The sequence below is a fragment of the Pseudophryne corroboree genome, chromosome 1 (genome assembly GCF_028390025.1).
Source record: "Pseudophryne corroboree isolate aPseCor3 chromosome 1, aPseCor3.hap2, whole genome shotgun sequence".
NCBI classification, from domain to species: Eukaryota; Metazoa; Chordata; class Amphibia; order Anura; family Myobatrachidae; genus Pseudophryne; species Pseudophryne corroboree.
Window position 1 is genome coordinate 620732387 of NC_086444.1, and position 23853 is coordinate 620756239.

The 23853-nt window shown below is 49.1% G+C and overlaps 1 protein-coding gene across 3 annotated transcripts in view; it reads right to left on the reverse strand.

Moving 5' to 3' along the window:
• Window positions 1–23853, reverse strand: part of SPMAP2 (sperm microtubule associated protein 2) — a 361513-nt gene that overhangs the window by 12956 nt on the left and 324704 nt on the right. For all 3 annotated transcript variants that reach the window (XM_063923633.1, XM_063923548.1, XM_063923456.1), the window contains 3 exons: window positions 16967–17033; window positions 16271–16397; window positions 15979–16156 (listed from right to left, as the gene is read on the reverse strand). In XM_063923633.1, coding sequence (XP_063779703.1) covers window positions 15979–16156; window positions 16271–16397; window positions 16967–17033 — 372 coding nt within the window. The remainder of the gene's footprint in view (window positions 1–15978; window positions 16157–16270; window positions 16398–16966; window positions 17034–23853) is intronic.

The following is a 23853-nucleotide window of genomic DNA, read 5'->3' on the forward strand; positions in this document are numbered from 1 at the left end:
GCTCGCTAGGGTCGGAACTGCGCAGTGCGCCGACGCATGCCAGCGTCGTTGCCTAGTGATCGCCTCTGAGGCAGAGGCGGTCGCTGGGCAGGAAGGGGCTGGATGGCGGTGTCAAGCCGCCGTTTAGGGGGTGCGGTCCGGCCAACGCAGGTGTGGCGGGACCATTGGGGGGGCGGACTGTGGAGGCTGCGTGACGTCTGCGCTGGTCAGGAGCTACTCTTGAAGTGCAAAGGCATCGCCGCAGTGCGATGCCTTTGCACTTCTGCGGGGGGGGGGGGGGGGATCCGGCACTGACATGCAGGGCGGACTAGCCCTGTGTTGGGCGTCCCCCCGCATGTCAGTGTGAATATTCGTATTTAGCACAGCTACAATCAACTCAGAATGACCCCCATTATACAATGAAAATGGTGACAATCAGAGGCACTGATTGGCTGTTGATGTATCTTGACTGAGTGTGCTGAAATCATTAGTGTCGCGCTATTATATGTAGAGGCAGTTGTATATTCGCATTACTTAATTGACATTTGGATTACAGCAAGATAGAAGATTCTCATTGGATTTGTAAAGCAGAGAGCATTGGATTTTTGTTTCATTTCATTTGAATTTTATGTTTGTATTTCATTTTATTTTACAGTGAAAATTTACTTATTATTAATCACTGTCCAGAAAATGTTCTCTTATGCGTATATATTATCATGATTATAATATAGTGTTATATTAAGTTCAAAAAAGTGTAATGCAACTTTAGCATTTAATGCTAATAGTGTCAAGCCACATCTCTAGACTATCTGTATGTTATTCAGTGGCGGAACTCCAGGAGACAACACTGTCGGTTGCCGCCGGGCTCTAGCCCAGAAGAGGGCACCTCCTCCGTTGTCCCCCATTCTGTGCCCAAAGTTCTGGCTAAAATAGAGGAGCAAGTCAGCATGTGGCACCCCCCCTGCAATAAATAAGAGGCATGTGGGGAATTAATATTTTGGTGCAGATGCTGCCCCCATGAAAACAAATCTGCATTGGTGACAGTGTACAATGCTGCAGTATTATGGGACCCAGCAGGACTTTCACCCGCACGTCAGCTTCTGAATAGCACGTGACCTTGGCAGAAAGAAGGGGGGGAGGGTGAGGGAGAGAAAGGGGCTCGTGGACAGATAGAAGTGCCCCCGACCCAGATGTTAGGGCAACGAGGCTGCCAGGGTGAGAGGGAGCTACATTGCCAGGGTGCAGTGGTGGTTCCTGTGAGAGTGCCTGAGTCAGGCGGAGCTAAGTGGAGGAGGATGGAGCCACAGGAGGGTGTCGGCAGAGGCAGCTCTGCTGATAGAGCGCTTCATAGCGAGGGAGATCCCAGTCCCTGATAGCAGCCATTGCGCCACTGACACTTTAGTTTACTGTGTGGCGCCGGGGTCCTTATTAGGAGGTGGGCTGGCCGGTCACGGTGATCAAATGCCGTCAGCAAGAGGCAGAAAAGTGAGCCCACCGCCTGCCTGCTGTGTCTGAAATACATTCATGAGAGACTGCAGAGCTAGGCTTGACTGCGAACAGGTCTGTTCAGTCTTACCACTTTTCACACATATCTCTGGAAAACCCATCAATACTTACACAAGTCCCAGTCATCATATTAATATATAGAGACATAAAACTAACCCTGATATCGATCCCATAGCCTAGCTATAACCCTCCCCCTAGTGCCAACCCTCCCATCCCCCTACCTAACCCTTCCACTAGTGCCTAACCCTAACCCGCCCGCAGCCTATCCATAACCCTCCTGCTAATGCCAAACGCTAACCCTGCTGTCCCACAGCCTAACTCTAAATCTCTACCCAGTGCCTAACTCCCCATTCCGCAGCCTTACCCTAACCCTCCCCCTGGTGCCTAACCCTAACCCTCACATTCCGCATGTCAGGAATCGACTCACCAAGCTGACATCTGTCCGCCGCTGCGGACTCCGTCCTGGGTCCCTGCGGTCATCTGTCGTCCACGTCCCTGCCATCGGACGCCATCATGGGCCTGGGAGCGCTCCTGTGACAGCGGGCGTGTAGCACGCCGCGTTCCCGCTAGGCCGCGGCATGGGCGCCGCCATGACAGTTTCCAACAGTCAGCATACAGCGGCCAATCCGGTGCTTGGCCGCACCCACTTTCCCTCACTCCACCAATGTCAATGAACCAAGGGGTATATAAGAGACTGCAGGATCAGTCTGCAGGCATCCTGGACTTTGTGTCACTCCTGCGACCCATGTGAAAGGATCTGTTCCTGTTTCCTCCGTGTTCCTGGCTCTCTACCTAAGACTTGTACTCCTGGTTATTTACACAGCTCCGTGGAACTTCAAGTCCCAGCAAAACCTGCATCCACCAACAGGCTTCACACCTATCACCACCTTGTGTGCTTCAGCCTTGCAGTAGAGACTGACTCCAGGTGTGTTCCATTCTTCCACCTGTGATACAGCTTGCTTGCTGTCAGTGCTTCACCACCTGCACTGTGGACTTAGTCAGACTCCTGCCTCTGCTACCAGGTTTGCCATTTAACATCCTCACTACCAAGTTCCATGTTTTAACCTGCACTGGTTTCCATACCAGAATCATCTTTACAAGTTATCATTTCATCTGTTTATCATCTTACCGGTTATCATTTCTCAGTCATCATTCATTCCGTTGCCATAAGACTTTCAGCTATTACGCTGTGTGATTGACATTTGCATTTATTATTATTATTGTTTCTGCTGCCGTTCTGTTATCCATCTGTTGAATAAATATCATTGCGCTCATGCGCAGAAACGTTATCCAGCCTCCTCGTTTTCTCCCATCCACCTCCACTGACCCACTAGCGCCCCCTCCGGGGACACAGTCAAAACACAATCTGACAGTAAGTCCAGGATCGATGGACTCGGATGGTGGACGGAGTGTGGGGTCAGAGGCCTTGCAAAATCTGGTCTCCCGTCTGGATGGTCAAGAGGCTGCGCAGCAGCAGATGTTCCAGTTCCTGCAAGGGATGTCCTCCCGGATAGATACACTACAGCAATCCCTGCCTAGTGTACACACTTCTGCAGTTCCTGTTACTCCAGCACCTGCCAGTACTGTGAGTTCCTCTACGCCGGCTGCATCAGCTCCAGTGTCACGTCTGCACCTGCCCGTGCCAAGCAAGTATGATGGCAGTCCAAAGTTATGTCGCGGGTTTCTCAACCAATGTGAAATCCAGTTTGAGTTGTTGTCACATAATTTCCCCACGCCAAGATCCAAGGTTGCCTACATCATCTCCTTACTTTCTGGATCTGCTCTGAGCTGGGTGTCTCCTCTGTGGGAACGTGCTGACCCTCTGATTAACAACTACACAGAATTCGTGTCAACCTTCAGACGGATCTTTGACGAGCCTGGTCGTGCAACATCAGCTTCTGCTGACCTGATCCAACTTCGTCAAGGTACCCGTAGTATGGGACAATATGTCATTCAGTTCCAGACGTTGGCCGCAGAGATTCAGTGGAACAATCAGGCCCTGGTAGCAGCTTTCTGGCATGGACTTTCTGACCGGATCAAAGACGAACTGGCGACCCGCGACCTTCCTGTACAATTGTCTGAATTAATTTCCTTGTGCATCAAGTTGGACTCTCGCATCCGCGAACGCAATAATGAACGCGCTCGGAGTGAGCCACGCAGATCAAGGATGATACCCTCCGTACAGTTCCAGTCTCCCTCTTCTGACGAGCCTATGCAAGTAAATAGGTCCCGCCTAACTCCTGAAGAGCGGGCAAGAAGAATTCGTGAGAGACTTTGTCTGTATTGTGCGGCTGCAGGCCACCAGATTAACTCCTGCACAGTGCGTTCGGGAAACGCCAGATCCTGACTTGTAAAGGAGGAGTCAAGTTGGGATCTTCTAGACAAGCTCCTTCTAATCAAGACCTTATCCTTCCTGTGACATTAGAGACTTCAGTTGGGCTCCAGTCCGCATCAGCATTAGTGGACTGTGGAGCTGCAGGAAACTTCATCACCCAAGCTGCGGTAAATAAATTTTGCTTGCCTATTTGTGAACTTTCCTGTCCAGTTTATATTACCGCCGTGGATGGTAGTCGAATCTCCAAGGGGAATATTTCTCATCAAACTGTACCAGTGGTCTTGGGAGTTGGATTCCTACACTCTGAACTGATTAAGTTCTTAGTCATTCCTCAAGCCACCCAGGAGATCGTCTTGGGCATGCCCTGGCTCCAGCTACATAATCCACAGTTTGACTGGTCAACGTTACAGCTTACCTCATGGGGTTCACATTGCCATCAGTCCTGTTTAGCCCAAATTTGTCCCATAAAGTCTACTGAAGTAAAGACACAGTCAAGTCTACCTGCGGCTTATCAAGATTTCTCTGATGTCTTTAGTGAGAAGGCCGCAGATGTCCTGCCGCCCCATAGGGAATGGGATTGTCCCATCGATCTCCTTCCTGGCAAGAAGCCACCTAGGGGGCGCACCTACCCGTTGTCTGTTCCAGAAACTGAGGCGATGAGCGATTATATCAGGGAGAACCTACAGAAGGGATTCATCCGTCCTTCATCATCACCCGCTGGTGCAGGTTTCTTCTTTGTCAAAAAGAAGGATGGAGGACTGCGTCCATGCATTGACTACCGAGGTCTCAATGACATTACCATTAAAAATAGTTATCCATTACCACTCATTACCGAATTATTCGACAGAGTTAAAGGAGCCCGCATCTTCACCAAGTTAGATCTCCGCGGTGCCTACAATCTCATCAGAATCCGGAGTGGTGACGAATGGAAGACAGCTTTTAACACTCGAGATGGCCATTACGAGTACCTGGTAATGCCATTCGGGTTGAGTAATGCTCCAGCAGTGTTCCAACACTTTGTGAACGAAATCTTCCGTGACGTTCTGTATAAGTACCTCGTTGTTTATCTGGATGATATCCTCATCTTCTCCCAAGACCTTCCATCTCATCGTCTACAAGTCCGTGAAGTCCTCCGACGTCTTCGTGAGAACCGGCTCTACGGTAAACTATCCAAATGCACCTTTGAAGTTCCCTCTATACCCTTCCTGGGTTATATAATTTCCGGATCGGATCTCCAGATGGACCCGACAAAGTTGGAAGCCATTGCCAATTGGTCCATCCCAAATTCTCTCAAGTCTATTCAGCGGTTCCTGGGATTTGCCAACTACTATAGGAAATTTATTCGGGGATTCTCCACTCTCATCGCTCCTATTACCAACCTGACTCGGAAAGGGGCAAATCATTCCAACTGGTCAGAAGAAGCTTTAGCAGCTTTCCAGAAGATCAAGCTGGCCTTTATGTCTGCTCCAGTTCTGTCTCAGCCAGATGTAAACAGACCGTTCGAGTTAGAGGTGGATGCCTCCACAGTTGGAGTTGGAGCTGTTCTCTCCCAGAAGGGAACCGATGGGAAAATCCACCCCTGTGGATTTTATTCTCGTAAATTCCTTCCTGCAGAAGCTAACTACGCCGTTGGAGATCAAGAACTACTGGCGATCAAGCTGGCCCTCGAGGAATGGAGGTATCTCCTAGAAGGGGCCAAACATCCGTTCAACATCTATACGGATCATAAAAACCTGTTATATTTAAAGGCAGCCCAGTGCCTTAATCCTCGCCAGTCCAGGTGGGCTATGTTTTTCTCACGTTTTAACTTTAAGCTTCATTTCCGCCCAGGTTCGCAGAATGTTAAAGCTGACGCTTTATCCCGATCTATGGAATCCGAAGAGGAAACGCCTGACTCAGTTCCACATTCCATCCTGAGTCCAGTGGTATTCGCTGCATCTCAAGTCTCCCCAGCTCCTCCTCCTGGTAAGACTTTTGTTTCCCCAGAACTCCGCCCCAAGTTGCTATCTTGGGCCCATCAATCCAAGTTCACCGGTCATCCTGGTGTCCTGAAGACCTTCAAGTTTCTCTCTGAGACATACTGGTGGCCAAAGATGAAGGCTGACATCAAGGATTTCGTGGCATCCTGTCCTAAGTGTGTGCAGCACAAGACTCCTCGTCAGTCTCCAGCAGGTCAGTTACAACCATTATCTGTTCCTAGTCGTCCCTGGTCACACCTGTCCATGGATTTTATCACCGACCTTCCTCCTTCTCAAGGATACAATACCATCTGGGTCGTAGTGGACAGATTTACCAAGATGGCCCATTTTGTTCCTCTCCAGGGTCTCCCTTCTGCCCCAAAACTTGCCCAAATCTTCCTACGGGAGATTTTCCGCTTACACGGTCTACCCTCAGAAATAATATCCGACCGAGGTGTACAGTTTGTAGCAAGGTTTTGGAGGGCTCTCTGTTCTGCCATGCAAGTCAAGCTGAAGTTTTCGTCATCTTACCATCCTCAGACGAATGGGCAGACAGAGAGGGTAAATCAAGAACTAGAGACGTTTTTAAGATTGTATGTTTCATCTTCTCAGGATGACTGGTTCGATCTGCTCCCATGGGCCGAGTTTGCCCACAACTTCCGCTACCACACTGCCACTGGGACAACACCATTCTTTGCGGTATATGGGCAGCATCCTCGTGTTCCAGACTTTCAAGAACTCCCTCATATGGACGTTCCTGCTGCCACTACTGCGTTGACTCAGTTTTCTTCAATCTGGAAGAAGATTCACATTTCTCTCAAGAAGGCCTCCAGCCGGTATAAATACTTTGCTGACCGCAAAAGACGCGCGGTTCCTAGCCTGAAACCTGGGGACAAGGTTTGGCTGTCGACCCGTAACCTCCGTCTTAGGGTCCCGTCTATGAAATTTGCACCACGTTTCATTGGTCCCTTTCCTGTCGAAAAAGTCATTAACCCTGTGGCCTACAAACTGAAGTTACCACCTTCTCTTCGAATACCTAATGCTTTTCATGTTTCTCTCCTCAGACCTTTAGTCCTGAACCGTTTTCAGAGTGCTCTTCCAGTTGGCCCCAAAATTCGAACTCAGCGGGGCGTGGAATTTGAGATTGGCAAAATTCTGGACTCCCGTTGCCGGTATGGACGTCTCCAGTACCTGGTCGATTGGTCCGGTTATGGCCCAGAGGAGAGAAGTTGGGTAAATTCGATGGATGTCCATGCTCCAAGGTTGGTCCGTGTCTTCCATAACACTCATCCTTCCAAGCCACGTGGGTGTTCGGTGCCCACCCTTAAAGGGGGGGGTACTGTCAGGAATCGACTCACCAAGCTGACATCTGTCCGCCGCTGCGGACTCCGTCCTGGGTCCCTGCGGTCATCTGTCGTCCACGTCCCTGCCATCGGACGCCATCATGGGCCTGGGAGCGCTCCTGTGACAGCGGGCGTGTAGCACGGCGCGTTCCCGCTAGGCCGCGGCATGGGCGCCGCCATGACAGTTTCCAACAGTCAGCATACAGCGGCCAATCCGGTGCTTGGCCGCACCCACTTTCCCTCACTCCACCAATGTCAATGAACCAAGGGGTATATAAGAGACTGCAGGATCAGTCTGCAGGCATCCTGGACTTTGTGTCACTCCTGCGACCCATGTGAAAGGATCTGTTCCTGTTTCCTCCGTGTTCCTGGCTCTCTACCTAAGACTTGTACTCCTGGTTATTTACACAGCTCCGTGGAACTTCAAGTCCCAGCAAAACCTGCATCCACCAACAGGCTTCACACCTATCACCACCTTGTGTGCTTCAGCCTTGCAGTAGAGACTGACTCCAGGTGTGTTCCATTCTTCCACCTGTGATACAGCTTGCTTGCTGTCAGTGCTTCACCACCTGCACTGTGGACTTAGTCAGACTCCTGCCTCTGCTACCAGGTTTGCCATTTAACATCCTCACTACCAAGTTCCATGTTTTAACCTGCACTGGTTTCCATACCAGAATCATCTTTACAAGTTATCATTTCATCTGTTTATCATCTTACCGGTTATCATTTCTCAGTCATCATTCATTCCGTTGCCATAAGACTTTCAGCTATTACGCTGTGTGATTGACATTTGCATTTATTATTATTATTGTTTCTGCTGCCGTTCTGTTATCCATCTGTTGAATAAATATCATTGCGCTCATGCGCAGAAACGTTATCCAGCCTCCTCGTTTTCTCCCATCCACCTCCACTGACCCACTAGCGCCCCCTCCGGGGACACAGTCAAAACACAATCTGACACCGCAGACTTACCCTACCCCTTGTGCGTAAATGTGGGTATACACTGGCGGCAGTTACATGTGTCGCCCTGTTGCGTTGTCAATCCCCACCCTGCTGCTGCAGGATGTGTACGGTGATTGGCTGACCACCGGTACACACAGAACGATGCACCAGTATATCTTTAGATATATTGGTCATCGTGTGTGCTGCAGGGTCGAAATGATATGTCTGTGAACTACGGCATTCACAGACATATCGTTTTTACACACTGGCAGATGAACCAGCAATATATTGGACGTTACTCTAACCCTCCCGTCCCGCAGACTAACACTAACCCTCCCCTTAGTGTCTTACCCTAACCCTATTGTCATAGGCGTGCGCAGGGGGGGTGCCTGGTGCACACAGGCAGCCCCTAATGTCCGGCAATCTGATCTCACATGCCTGATGCAGCGATCGCCGAGCAGGCTGATTACTGTTCCCTCTGTGTTGCACCCTGTCAGGTCTGCATTACTGACCGGACGCTTGGGTTAATCAAGGGTGCCACTGCCACCGGCTTTCAAACTCCCGGCTCCACCTCAATGTACAAAAACAGTGTGATGTGACGTGATGACATCATGCTGCTCGCACGCCCACCCGTCACACGCCCACCTCTCTCCTTCTATTTTATGCCAACGCCAGCCACTGATGAGGAGCAGCATGCAGCCAGCGTTCCTCTTAGGGAGACAAATTCAATACTGGCAGGCGGTCGGCAGCAGCATTGACACGTAACGTGTTTTTTCCAGCAGCAGCAGTAACTAGTCTGCGACTGTCAGTGTCAGTGAGTGACTGCAGCTTGCAGAGGAAAGAGAAGGGGAGCCAGACCAGGCTGAGGAGGAGCAGTGTAAGTGCAGTGAGTGCCATCAGGGGTGTATGTTTGGTGCACACCACAACATCTGACAATGAATCTGCATTATTAGGATTGGTACAAGGGTGGATATTTTATATTACGTTGACCGTCAATAGATGGTGTTAGACACGCCCAAAAGGCGGTGCTAGACACACCCCTCCAACAGTGCACCCCCTAATAAAATGTGCTGCGCACGCCTATGCCTATAGTCCTGCAGCCTAACACTCGATGAGAAAATGGAAAAAAATTGGGAGCGCTGAATGAGTCTAAGAATGAATTTAATATTATGTTAAGTGAAACAGTATTTCATTAAACACATGTAGATAAAAATACATACATAAAATAACCCAAATATAAAAATCACATAAATAGATGATGGTAAATGTGACTGCAATATCGCTCCTGAAGATACAAAGTCTTAATAAACCTTTTTAAAAAGATGCAATGATGCTTGTTGATTTTTTTAACCGTGCGTCCACGGATAAATATATGATGTGAGTGGGAGACTTGGAAGAGGTACCTCTATTATAAATCACTGATGCAAATATAGTCTCACCTATCCTTACGCATCTGCAAACTGCATGGAGTGTTGAAAAAGGCTTTCTGTGGCCAGGTGAACAGTAGTGGCCCTCATTCCGAGTTGTTCGCTCGGTATTTTTCATCGCATCGCAGTGAAAATCCGCTTAGTACGCATGCGCAATGTTCGCACTGCGACTGCGCCAAGTAACTTTACTATGAAGAAAGTATTTTTACTCACGGCTTTTTCTTCGCTCCGGCGATCGTAATGTGATTGACAGGAAATGGGTGTTACTGGGCGGAAACACGGCGTTTCAGGGGCGTGTGGCTGAAAACGCTACTGTTTCCGGAAAAAACGCAGGAGTGGCCGGAGAAACGGTGGGAGTGCCTGGGCGAACGCTGGGTGTGTTTGTGACGTCAACCAGGAACGACAAGCACTGAACTGATCGCACAGGCAGAGTAAGTCTGGAGCTACTCTGAAACTGCTAAGTAGTTAGTAATCGCAATATTGCGAATACATCGGTCGCAATTTTAAGAAGCTAAGATTCACTCCCAGTAGGCGGCGGCTTAGCGTGTGTAACTCTGCTAAATTCGCCTTGCGACCGATCAACTCGGAATGAGGGCCAGTGTCCCAGAGATGGAAAAGCGGTCACCTACACTATGCAGGTGCCTTATTCCTGAAAGAAATTAGTGAGGTAATCTCAAATGCTCCTGTGCTGTGTCATCCGACGGACCAAGGCTTCCTCGTTCCGAGCGCTGTACTGAGCGCTGTACTGAGCCGGGTATGCAGCGGCTCAATGCAATGTGTGTACAGAGTCTCACGATGCTGGGCGCCGGGAGCCCGACCGCCGGCCAGCCGTAGTGAACCCGTGTGAACCGATCAGAACGTAGCCGCAACACATGGATAATCTTCCAGCGGCGTGAGACTCTGTACACACATTGCATTGAGCCGCTGCATACCCGGCTCAGTACAGCGCTCAGTACAGCGCTCGGAACGAGGAAGCCTTGGTCCGTCGGATGACACAGCACAGGAGCATTTGAGATTACCTCACTAATTTCTTTCAGGAATAAGGCACCTGCATAGTGTCGGTGACCGCTTTTCCATCTCTGGGACGGGTTCACTACGGCTGGCCGGCGGTCGGGCTCCCGGCGCCCAGCATACCGGCGCCGGGAGCCCGACCGCCGGCTGACCGACAGTGTGGCGAGCGCAAATGAGCCCCTTGCGGGCTCGCTGCGCTCGCCACGCTACGGGCACGGTGCACACTATTTTATTCTCCCTCTATGGGGGTCGTGGACCCCCACGAGGGAAAATAAGTGTCGGTATGCCGGCGGTCGGGCTCCCGGCGCCGGTATACTGAGCGCCGGGAGCCCGACCGCCGGTATACAGAAGACCACCCGTTCAGGGTTCACTACGGCTGGCCGGCGGTCGGGCTCCCGGCGCCCAGCATACCGGCGCCGGGAGCCCGACCGCCGGCTGACCGACAGTGTGGCGAGCGCAAATGAGCCCCTTGCGGGCTCGCTGCGCTCGCCGCGCTACGCGCGCCACACTATTTTATTCTCCCTCTATGGGGGTCGTGGACCCCCACGAGGGAAAATAAGTGTCGGTATGCCGGCGGTCGGGCTCCCGGCGCCGGTATACTGAGCGCCGGGAGCCCGACCGCCGGTATACAGAAGACCACCCGTTCACACAGCTCCGGAGTGTCAGAGAAATATCGCAGTCACAAAGATTATTTTACTGGGGTGCCTCACTAATTTCTTTCAGGAATAAGGCACCTGCATAGTGTCGGTGACCGCTTTTCCATCTCTTGGACACTGTTCACCTGGCCACAGAAAGCCTTTTTCAACACTCCATGCAGTTTGCAGATGCGTAAGGATAGGTGAGACTATATTTGCATCAGTGATTTATAATAGAGGTACCTCTTCCAAGTCTCCCACTCACATCATATATTTATCCGTGGACGCACGGTTAAAAAATCAACAAGCATCATTGCATCTTTTTAATAAGGTTTATTAAGACTTTGTATCTTCAGGAGCGATATTGCAGTCACATTTACCATCATATATTTATGTGATTTTTATATTTCGGTTATTTTATGTATGTATTTTTATCTACATGTGTTTAATGAAATACTGTTTCACTTATCATAATATTAAATTCATTCTTAGACTCATTCAGCGCTCCCAATTTTTTTCAATTTTCTCATCTTTGATTCATTGTTGGGGCTGCCCGCCCACAACTGGTGAACGGCAGTTTGAGTTTATTAAGTGTGTATGTATTGTGAAGCGCCAATCTCTTGTATATAACACTAACACTCCCCTATAGCAGCCTATCTCTCCCCTTTCATAGCCTAACCCCACCCCTACCCCCTTAATTACGTCAGAATGCTGACTGTCGAGATTCCGGCATCAGAATTCTGAGCGGTTTCGGGATTCTGGCACCAGTTTTCTGACTGCCAACATTTTGATCATCGAGTTGCCAACTACATCCTTAGAAAATGGGTGAGGACATTAGGCCACAATGCTTCTAATAAGTACAGTATATGGAAACTGTTCACCATTTCCAGTGAATCAATTAAACCCTAACCTTATTTTATTAGTTAATCCAGAGGGGAGTTTGTACAGAAAGTGTTCTCGTTTAAGACTTTCCTCTCCTCTTTCCACTATGACCTGTCCCAACCAGGCAGCCTCCTTCTATAACTCTATCCCTCCCCTCCATCTATCCCACCCTGTCCTCCTTCCATCCCACTTCAGACAAGGAAGTCCACTCCCTCATCTTATCCTCCCCCTTCCACCTGGACCCCCTTCCCTCCCGTCTTCTCTGCTCCCTCTCCCCCACTGCCTGCTCCCACCCTGCTCACCTTAACCTGTCGCTCTCTACCGGCTTGTTCCCCTTACCATTCAAACATGCTCTGGTCTCACCTATTCTCAAAAAACCCAACCTCGACCCTTCATCACTCACTAACTACCGCGCCATCTCTCTTCTCCCTTTCGCCTCCAAACTACTTGAACAACTGGTCTACAGCCGTCTCACAGGCTACCTCTCTGACAACTCCATCCTCGATGCAGTACAATCTGGCTCTCGCCCACTCCACTCCACTGAGATTGCCCTGGTGAAAGTCACCAATGACCTGCTTTCGGCCAAATCCCGGGGCCACTTCTCTCTGCTCATCCTTCTGGACCTCTCTGCTGCCTTTGACACCGTGGATCATTCTCTCCTCCTCCGCACACTACAAAACGCTGGCCTTTTTAGCACTGTCCTTGACAGGTTTTCTTCTTACCTCACTAACCGCTCCATCTCTGTGTCTGCTCCGGCACCACCTCACACCCTTCCATCCTTCCTTCTGGTGTCCCTCAGGGTTCTGTCCTTGGCCCCCTTCTGTTCTTCCTGTACACCTCTTCCCTGGGTGTGCTCATTAACTCCATTGGCCTTCAATACCACCTCTATGCGGATGACACACAATGCTACCTCTCCTCTCCTGATCTGTCCCCCTCTGTCCTCTCTCAGGTTTCCAGCTGCCTTTCCGCAATCTCCTCCTGGATGTCTTAGCTCTCTCTGAAGCTCAACATGGACAAAACTGAACTCGTCATCTTTCCCCCATCCAGAGCAACACCCCCTACCAATATCTCTATCACTGTTGACAACACCACCATCTCCCCCGTTCCCCAACTCCGCTGCTTGGGCGTCACTCTTGACTCCTCCCTCTCCTTTGCACCCCACATCCAAGCTCTGGCACAATCCTGTTGGTTCCAGCTACGCAACATTGCTCGTATCAGGCCATTTCTCTCCCAGAGTGCAACTAAATTTATCATCCACTCACTGGTCATCTCATGACTTGACTACTACAATGTTCTCACTGACCACGCTTACTCCCATCTTGCTCCCCTCCAATCTGTCCTGAACTCCGCAGCTAGGATTATCTTCCTCTCCCTCCGCTCCACATCTGCAACTCCCCTTCAACAAAATCTACACTGGCTCCCATTCCCCTACAGAATCCTCTTCAAACTCTTCACCCTCACATATAAGGCCATCTCGAATTCCACTGCTCCCTACATCTCCAACCTCCTCTCCCTTCATACTCCCTCCCGCCCCCTACGGTCGACCAATGACCGTCGCCTCTCCACCGCCCTGGTCACTGCTTCCCATGCTCGAGTTCAGGACTATGCCCATGCTGCACCCCTTCAGTGGAACGCACTCCCCCGCTCCATTAGACTCTCCCTAACCTTGCAAAGCTTCAAATGGGCACTGAAAACCCACCTATTCATCAAAGCATACCCTCCCAATGCATAACCTAGTCCTGAGGCCACCCCCCTGCCTCATGCCTTGAACATCTCAGCTTTGCTTACATACTGCCATCAGGCCACCTCCCGCTTGCTTGCACCTCATGTCATCTGTCTGTCGACCCCTCCCACTAGATTGTTAGCTCCTCAGAGCAGGGCACTCTTTCCTCTTGTTATCTAAGCCCTCTTCTTGACATATTTCACTTGCAGCTCTCCCCTACTCAGCGACCATCTTTACCTGCTTTTTTCCTGCTGGTAAAGGCTCATCTCCATCTTTGGCCACCAGCCCCAAGTAGTACAATGTTCAGTCCCTCACTACTTACATCTTAGCTGTATTATGTCTTGAGAATTGTGGTGCTCTTTGTTACCTGTACTCTATTTTTGTTATTTATTTACTGTAATGCTAAGTTTTGTCTCCTTGTACTGTCCTTTGTACGGCGCTGCGAAACACTATCAGAGTTCACATATGCAACTGTATCAGCTAAATGTATGATCCAGTTTTGGAGCCCATCCCCGTGATGTGCTATAAGGACCGTCGGGGCGTCTGAGCGTGACCCTCAGCCTGTGAGGACCAAAGACTTGGGCCAAGTGGTTCTTATCTGCCATCAAAGTCTCTGTTTAATGTAATGAGTGAGCACACACAGAGGAGGGCTGTGATTGTGTTTGTGGATGAGAGTTGGGACACGGGTGAGCAGCAGGCGCAGCAGTGGCCAGTCAGATATGGTATGCCCCGAAAATGAATACATTTCTACTTAAGAGCAAGCACCAGTGTGTTTGGTAGCACTGGAGGTGTATCTAAGAAATCATAAAGACATTATTACACTATGCTAACTGATGATTTTTCTTTCACAACCGTTCATAAAACTGTTTAAAAAAAGAAACTATTTTTAATAAAGTTTAAAAAGTATTTTTTTTTAAATATTTGATTATTATACTATGCACATCTGCAGAACGGATCTCCTCGTCAAAAACTGGGGGACACAGTGGGGCTGTACGGTCGCATGTGATCTGACCATGCCAGTTAAGTGGTTAAATATATCATGGTGCTTGGAGGGGGGGGCACCATGATTGATCTTGCCTCCGGTCAGCTGGGATGAAGTTACGCCACTGATGTTATTGTAGGATGTAAGTATACACATGTGTATGCCCAATGTACACATGCTACTGTATTAGTACAGGACACATCTTGAGATCAAAATTTGCTTTTGCTTATGTTCCTGTTTTCCTATGTAATGTATGCTCACGTGTAGATGCGTCTACTTCTGAATGCTAACTGCTAAGTAATATAGCACATTATTACTATCATTATAACCATTTTATATAATTAAAGAGGTTGTTCACTTTTGTTCAATTCTATCCTTTGTCTGTCATGTCTCTCATGTAGTGAATAAGCCAATACCTGTCCCATTTCCTTGCTGCTGTTGTATATGTAAAGTCATACTTACATATTTTTGAAAAAGCATTTCAGGGAGATTGTGAAAGTAACCCCTATTAGTGCGGACGTGTGCTGCTACATCTGAGAGGCGTGTCATAAAAATGACTTCCATCCAAATGTAAATGAGCCCCAAAGTTAGTAAGAACTACTTGCTGAAGATAAGACACTGATATTTTTCAGGATTTGTATTGTGTTTTACATGAGGTTCCATATACTGTAAGTGGCCACGAGAGACCTTATTTAAAATGCATGTAGCCATAGGGATCATTGGGCCTTATCACCAATGCAGGGAAATAGCACTGATGATCCCATTTTAATGTATGTTTCTCTGGTTTATTTCCCCCCAACCCAAGAATGTAACAGCTGCATAATGGGGATAAGGTGCAATCAGGGAGATTGCTGGACTATTCAGGGAGTGAGGGAGATTGTTACTATTTCAAGGAGTCTCCTGCAGAATGCGGGAGTGTAGGCAACTATGATGTAAAGGCAGCCATTGACTTAATCCATGCAGTCCTGTTAATATATCTACAGTTAGATTAATTCAACTTTCCTGCATAGTGGCTGCCCTCATATATACAGTGTGCCACAGCTTACTGCAGTTGGTACCTGGGAGAACTGATTTGAGAAAAAGCCCCACCCCACCACCATCACCTTTTGTCACATAAGGGAGGTCCAGCACCCAGATAGGAGATGTCCAAGAGCAGACATTCCCTTTTATCATTCACAAATAATATAGTCATTGAGTAATTCGGCACACGATTGTACAGCAGCATTCTGCCACTTCTGCATATTTATACAATTACCTGCTAAATTCTCTGTTCTAGATGAGGAAACAACCACTTTTTCAGACCTGGAGCATGCCTCACTATCCTCCTGCTGGCCGTTTGGTGTGCCTGGCATAGAGAGGACACTACGGTTTTTCGGCTTGGCTAGCTGAACAGTGCGCGGGCTAGCAGAGGCTCTCTTGGTTGCTTCAGTCACCTATAGTAAATGTAAATCAGACACACTAAAGGATTTGTGTAATGTGTGAGAGAGATTTCCTATTTCCAATACAACAGTGTTTCTCTTTAAGGTTTCTGGAGGTCACACACTCACTATGCTGTATACAGGTCGGTCCTCCATCCATTCCTGGCTAATGCTTTTTGCTAGTGCCAGTTTCTCCAATCGGGCGGACGGGACAGCAACCAGGGCACTGGACTTTACAGGCCAGATGGGTGAGGGCCTGTATTAAGATAATAAAAACAAAATCTTTCTGTCAGTACTTGTTTCCCATGCTTATAATGAAATGATACTCTGATATTTTGCTATTCATGTGCAATTTACAAAAACATTGCTACCCTGCTACACTAAGGGGGTCATTGCGACCCAATCGCACGCTGCAGTTTTTCGCAGTGGTGCGATCGTGTCTGAACTGCACATGTGCCGCTATTGCAATGCGCAGAGGTGATCACAAGGTAATTGACAGCAAGAAGGCATTTCTGGGTGGCAGCTGACCGTTTTCTAGGAGTGCCGTGGAAAACGCAGGCGTGTCCAGGCGTTTGCAGGGCGGGTGTCTGACGTCAATTCCGGGAACTGACAGGCTGAAGACATTGCAGCGGCTGAGTAAGTTCAGACCTACTCAGAAACTGCACAAAAACTTTTTGCACAGCTCCCCTGTACAAGCGATTGCACACTTGCTATGCGAAAATACACTCCCCCATAGGCGGCGACTATCTGCTACCGTGCAATCAATTTGGAATAACCCCCTAAGTGCTGAAATTACACCTGTAAACATCATTATCATGTAGTCACCTGTCTTCCTTGTACATCCCGCTTATGGTTTTGTGCTGTGCCAGCTCCCTTTGCCTTGCAGTCAGACCTGTTAAAGGAAAATCAACATATTTACAGCTCAGCCTCCTGTCAGGTTTATAAACACATCTCTTATACCCCTTTTCCACTACTGATGCGGGTCGCAGCCGGGAGCCTGATACGGGAGCAACTAGGCTGCGACCCGCATCAGAGCCCCCTTTCCCACGGCACTCACCCAACCCGGCATATTGCCAGGTTGGTGACTCTCTGGTGACGTGGCAGGGGCGGCGTTAGGAGATCACACGATCTCCCAGCGCCGCCCTTCCATACACTGTGAACAGGAGCCGTGTATAAGGCGACCCGCATCAGAGCCCCCTTCATAGGCGTGCGCAGCACATTTTATTAGGGGGTGCACCGTCGGAGGGGTGTGTCTAGCACCGCCTTTTGGGCGTGTCTAGCACCATCTATTGACGGTCAACGCAATATAAAATATCTACCCTTGTACCAATCCTAATAAAGCAGATACATTGTCAGATGTTGTGGTGTGCACCAAGCAAACACCCCTGATGGCACTCACTGCAATTACACTGCTCCTCCTCAGCCTGGTCTGGCTCCCCCTCTCTTTCCCCTGCAAGCTGCAGACTAGTACTGCTGCTGCTGGAAAAATGAGTGATGAGTCAATGTTGCTGCCGACCGCCTGCCAGTATTGAATTTGTCTTCCTAAGAGGAACGCTGGCTGCATGCTGATCCTCATCAGTGGCTGGCGTTGGCATAGCATAGAAGGAGAGAGGTGGGAATGTGGCGGGTGGCAGTGACGTGTGGTGGGGTGAGGAAGGTGAGGCAGAGCCTTTCCTGTCATACTTACGTTTAAACCAGAGTTTTGACTGAATAAAATAAGAATTTACTTACCGATAATTCTATTTCTCGGAGTCCGTAGTGGATGCTGGGGTTCCTGAAAGGACCATGGGGAATAGCGGCTCCGCAGGAGACAGGGCACAAAAGTAAAGCTTTCCGATCAGGTGGTGTGCACTGGCTCCTCCCCCTATGACCCTCCTCCAAGCCAGTTAGGTACTGTGCCCGGACGAGCGTACACAATAAGGGAGGAATTTTGAATCCCGGGTAAGACTCATACCAGCCACACCAATCACACCGTACAACTTGTGATCTAAACCCAGTTAACAGTACGATAACAGCGGAGCCTCTGAAAAGATGGCTCACAACAATAATAACCCGATTTTTGTAACTATGTACAAGTATTGCAGATAATCCGCACTTGGGATGGGCGCCCAGCATCCACTACGGACTCCGAGAAATAGAATTATCGGTAAGTAAATTCTTATTTTCTCTATCGTCCTAGTGGATGCTGGGGTTCCTGAAAGGACCATGGGGATTATACCAAAGCTCCCAAACGGGCGGGAGAGTGCGGATGACTCTGCAGCACCGAATGAGAGAACTCCAGGTCCTCCTTAGCCAGGGTATCAAATTTGTAGAATTTAGCAAACGTGTTTGCCCCTGACCAAGTAGCTGCTCGGCAAAGTTGTAAAGCCGAGACCCCTCGGGCAGCCGCCCAAGATGAGCCCACCTTCCTTGTGGAATGGGCATTTACATATTTTGGCTGTGGCAGGCCTGCCACAGAATGTGCAAGCTGAATTGTATTACACATCCAACTAGCAATAGTCTGCTTAGAAGCAAGAGCACCCAGTTTGTTGGGTGCATACAGGATAACAGCAAGTCAGTTTTCCTGACTCCAGCCGTCCTGGAACATATTTTCAGGGCCCTGACAACATCTAGCAACTTGGAGTCCTCCAAGTCCCTAGTAGGTGCAAGGCACCACAATAAGCTGGTTCAGGTGAAACACTGACACCACCTTAGGGAGAGAACTGGGGACGAGTCCGCAGCTCTGCCCTGTCCGAATGGACAAACAGATATGGGCTTTTTTGAGAAAAAACCACCAATTTGACACTCGCCTGGTCCAGGCCAGGGCCAAGAGCATGGTCACTTTTCATGTGAGATGCTTCAAATCCACAGATTTGACTGGTTTTAAACCAATGTGATTTGAGGAATCCCAGAACTACGTTGAGATCCCACAGTGCCACTGGAGGCACAAAAGGGGGTTGTATATGCAATACTCCCTTGACAAACTTCTGGACTTCAGGAACTGAAGCCAATTCTTTCTGGAAGAAAATCGACAGGGCCGAAATTTGAACCTTAATGGACCCCAATTTGAGGCCCATAGACACTCCTGTTTGCAGGAAATGCAGGAAACGACCGAGTTGAAATTTCTTTGTGGGGCCTTCCTGGCCTCACACCACGCAACATATTTTCGCCACATGTGGTGATAATGTTGTGCGGTCACCTCCTTTCTGGCTTTGACCAGGGTAGGAATGACCTCTTCCGGAATGCCTTTTTCCCTTAGGATCCGGCTTTCCACCGCCATGCCGACAAACGCAGCTGCGGTAAGTCTTGGAACAGACATGGTACTTGCTGAAGCAAGTCCCTTCTTAGCGGCAGAGGCCATAAGACCTCTGTAAGCATCTCTTGAAGTTCCGGGTACCAAGTCCTTCTTGGTCAATCCGGAGCCATGAGTATAGTTCTTACTCCTCTACGTCTTATAATTCTCAGCACCTTAGGTATGAGAAGCAGAGGAGGGAACACATACACCGACTGGTACACCCACGGTGTTACCAGAACGTCCACAGCTATTGCCTGAGGGTCTCTTGACCTGGCGCAATACCTGTCCCGTTTTTTGTTCAGACGGGACGCCATCATGTCCACCTTTGGTATTTCCCAACGGTTTACAATCATGTGGAAAAAACTTCCCGATGAAGTTTCCACTCTCCCGGGTGGAGGTCGTGCCTGCTGAGGAAGTCTGCTTCCCAGTTTCCATTCCCGGGATGAAACACTGCTGACAGTGCTATCACATGATTTTCCGCCCAGCGAAAAGTCCTTGCAGTTTTTGCCATTGCCCTCCTGCTTCTTGTGTCGCCCTGTCTGTTTACGTGGGCGACTGCCGTGATGTTTTTCCCACTGGATCAATACCGGCTGACCTTGAAGCAGAGGTCTTGCTAAGCTTAGAGCATTATAAATTTACCCTTAGCTCCAGTATATTTATGTGGAGAAAAGTCTCCAGACTTGATCACACTCCCTGGAAATTTTTTCCTTGTGTGACTGCTCCCCAGCCTCTCGGGCTGGGCTCCGTGGTCACCAGCATCCAATCCAGAATGCCGAATCTGCGGCCCTCTAGAAGATGAGCACTCTATAACCACCACAGGAGAGACACCCTTGTCCTTGGATATAGGGTTATCCGCTGATGCATCTGAAGATGCGATCCGGACCATTTGTCCAGCAGATCCCACTGAAAAGTTCTTGCGTGAAATCTGCCGAATGGAATTGCTTCGTAGGAAGCCACCATTTTTACCAGGACCCTTGTGCAATGATGCACTGTTTTTAGGAGGTTCCTGACTAGCTCGGATAACTCCCTGGCTTTCTCTTCCGGGAGAAACACCTTTTTCTGGACTGTGTCCAGAATCATCCCTAGGCACAGCAGACGTGTCGTCGGGATCAGCTGCGATTTTGGAATATTTAGAATCCACCCGTGCTGTTGTAGCAGTATCCGAGATAGTGCTACTCCGACCTCCAACTGTTCCCTGGACTATGCCCTTATCAGGAGATCGTCCAAGTAAGGGATAATTAAGACGCCTTTTCTTCGAAGAAGAATCATCATTTCGGCCATTACCTTGGTAAAGACCCGGGGTGCCGTGGACAATCCAAACGGCAGCGTCTGAAACTGATAGTGACAGTTCTGCACCACGAACCTGAGGTACCCTTAGTGAGAAGGGCAAATTTGGGACATAGAGGTAAGCATCCCTGATGTCCCGGGACACTATATAGTCCCCTTCTTCCTGGTTCGTTATCACTGCTCTGAGTGACTCCATCTTGATTTGAACCTTTGTAAGTGTTCAAAAATTTTTTTAGAATAAGTCTCACCTAGCCTTCTGGCTTCAGTACCACAATATAGTGTGGAATAATACCCCTTTTCTTGTAGTAGGAGGGGTAATTTAATTATCACCTGCTGGGAATACAGCTTGTGAATTTTTTCCCATACTGCCTCCTTGTCGGAGGGAGACCTTGGTAAAGCAGACTTCAGGAGCCTGCGAAGGGGAAACGTCTCGACATTCCAATCTGTACCCCTGGGATACTACTTGTAGGATCCAGGGGTCCTGTACGGTCTCAGCGCCATGCTGAGAACTTGTCAGAAGCGGTGGAACGCTTCTGTTCCTGGGAATGGGCTGCCTGCTGCAGTCTTCTTCCCTTTCCTCTATCCCTGGGCAGATATGATCTTATAGGGACGAAAGGACTGAGGCTGAAAAGACGGTGTCTTTTTCTGCAGAGATGTGACTTAGGGTAAAAACGGCGGATTTTCCAGCAGTTGCCGTGGCCACCAGGTCCGATGGACCGACCCCAAATAACTCCTCTTCCTTTATACGGCAATACACCTTTGTGCCGTTTGGAATCTGCATCACCTGACCACTGTCGTGTCCATAACATCTTCTGGCAGATATGGACATCGCATTTACTCTTGATGCCAGAGTGCAAACATCCCTCTGTGCATCTCGCATATATAGAAATGCATCCTTTAAATGCTCTATAGTCAATAAAATACTGTCCCTGTCAAGGGTATCAATATTTTTAGTCAGGGAATCCGACGAAGCCACCCCAGCTCTGCACATCCAGGCTGAGGCGATCGCTGGTCGCAGTATAACACCAATATGTGTGTATATACTTTTTATGATATTTTCCAGCCTCCTGTCAGCTGGTCCTTGAGGACGGCCCTATCTATAGACGGTACCGCCACTTGTTTTGATAAGCGTGTGAGCGCCTTATCCACCCTAAGGGGTGTTTCCCAACGCGCCCTAACTTCTGGCGGGAAAGGGTATACCGCCCATAATTTTCTATCGGGGGGAACCCACGCATCATCACACACTTTATTTAATTTATCTGATTCAGGAAAAACTACGGTAGTTTTTTCACATCCCACATAATACCCTCTTTTGTGGTACTTGTAGTATCAGAAATATGTAACACCTCCTTCATTGCCTTTAACGTGTGGCCCTAATAAGGAATACGTTTGTTTATTCACCGTCGACACTGGATTCAGTGTCCCTGTCTGTGTCTGTGTCGACCGACTAAAGTAAACGGGCGTTTTAAAACCCCTGACGGTGTTTTTGAGACGTCTGGACCGGTACTAATTGTTTGTCGGCCGTCTCATGTCGTCAACCGACCTTGCAGCGTGTTGACATTATCACGTAATTCCCTAAATAAGCCATCCATTCCGGTGTCGACTCCCTAGAGAGTGACATCACCATTACAGGCAATTGCTCCGCCTCCTCACCAACATCGTCCTCATACATGTCGACACACACGTACCGACACACAGCACACACACAGGGAATGCTCTGATAGAGGACAGGACCCACTAGCCCTTTGGAGAGACAGAGGGAGAGTTTACCAGCACACACCAAAAAACGCTATAATTATATAGGGACAACCTTATATAAGTGTTTTCCCTTATAGCATCTTTTTTATATATTTCTAACGCCAAATTAGTGCCCCCCCTCTCTGTTTTAACCCTGTTTCTGTAGTACAGTGCAGGGGAGAGCCTGGGAGCCTTCCCTCCAGCCTTTCTGTGAGGGAAAATGGCGCTGTGTGCTGAGGAGATAGGCCCTGCCCCTTTTTCGGCGGCCTCGTCTCCCGCTCTTAACGGATTCTGGCAGGGGTTAAATATCTCCATATAGCCTCCGGAGGCTATATGTGAGGTATTTTTAGCCAAAATAGGTATTCATTTGCCTCCCAGGGCGCCCCCCTCCCAGCGCCCTGCACCCTCAGTGACTGCCGTGTGAAGTGTGCTGAGAGGAAAATGGCGCACAGCTGCAGTGCTGTGCGCTACCTTTAGAAGACTGAGGAGTCTTCTGCCGCCGATTCTGGACCTCTTCTTACTTCAGCATCTGCAAGGGGGCCGGCGGCAAGGCTCCGGTGACCATCCAGGCTGTACCTGTGATCGTCCCTCTGGAGCTGATGTCCAGTAGCCAAGAAGCCAATCCATCCTGCACGCAGGTGAGTTCACTTCTTCTCCCCTAAGTCCCTCGTTGCAGTGATCCTGTTGCCAGCAGGACTCACTGTAAAATAAAAAACCTAAGCTAAACTTTTCTAAGCAGCTCTTTAGGAGAGCCACCTAGATTGCACCCTTCTCGGCCGGGCACAAAAATCTAACTGGCTTGGAGGAGGGTCATAGGGGGAGGAGCCAGTGCACACCACCTGATCGGAAAGCTTTACTTTTGTGCCCTGTCTCCTGCGGAGCCGCTATTCCCCATGGTCCTTTCAGGAACCCCAGCATCCACTAGGACGATAGAGAAAATATATTAAAAATACTAATCATTTGTTTGAAATATCTTCTTTGCATTATTCTAATAATTTTTATAGCCCAAACTCTGGAGTAAAAAGTCTATGGCAGGTGAGGCAGTGCCTCACCTGTGTATCCTTTCCACACATCTCTAATCAAAACTTACCAGATTTCCAGGAGTTTATGATGCTGCACATGTGTATAATGCCCAGATGTACCCTTTGGCTCATATATTGCATGTAAATCTGGCTCTGGGGTTAGCCAGTGATTCCTGAGCCATATAGCTCACCGCACGTCCCTGGCGGGTGGGCGTGCGAGCAGCATGATGTAATCACATCACATTACGCTGTTTTTGTACATGGAGGTGGAGCCGGGAGTTTGAAAGCCGTGGCAGTGGCACCCTTGATTAACCCAAGCATCCGGTCAGTAATGCAGTCCTGACCGGGTGCAGCGCAGAGGGGACAGTAATCAGCCTGTTCGGTGATCGCTG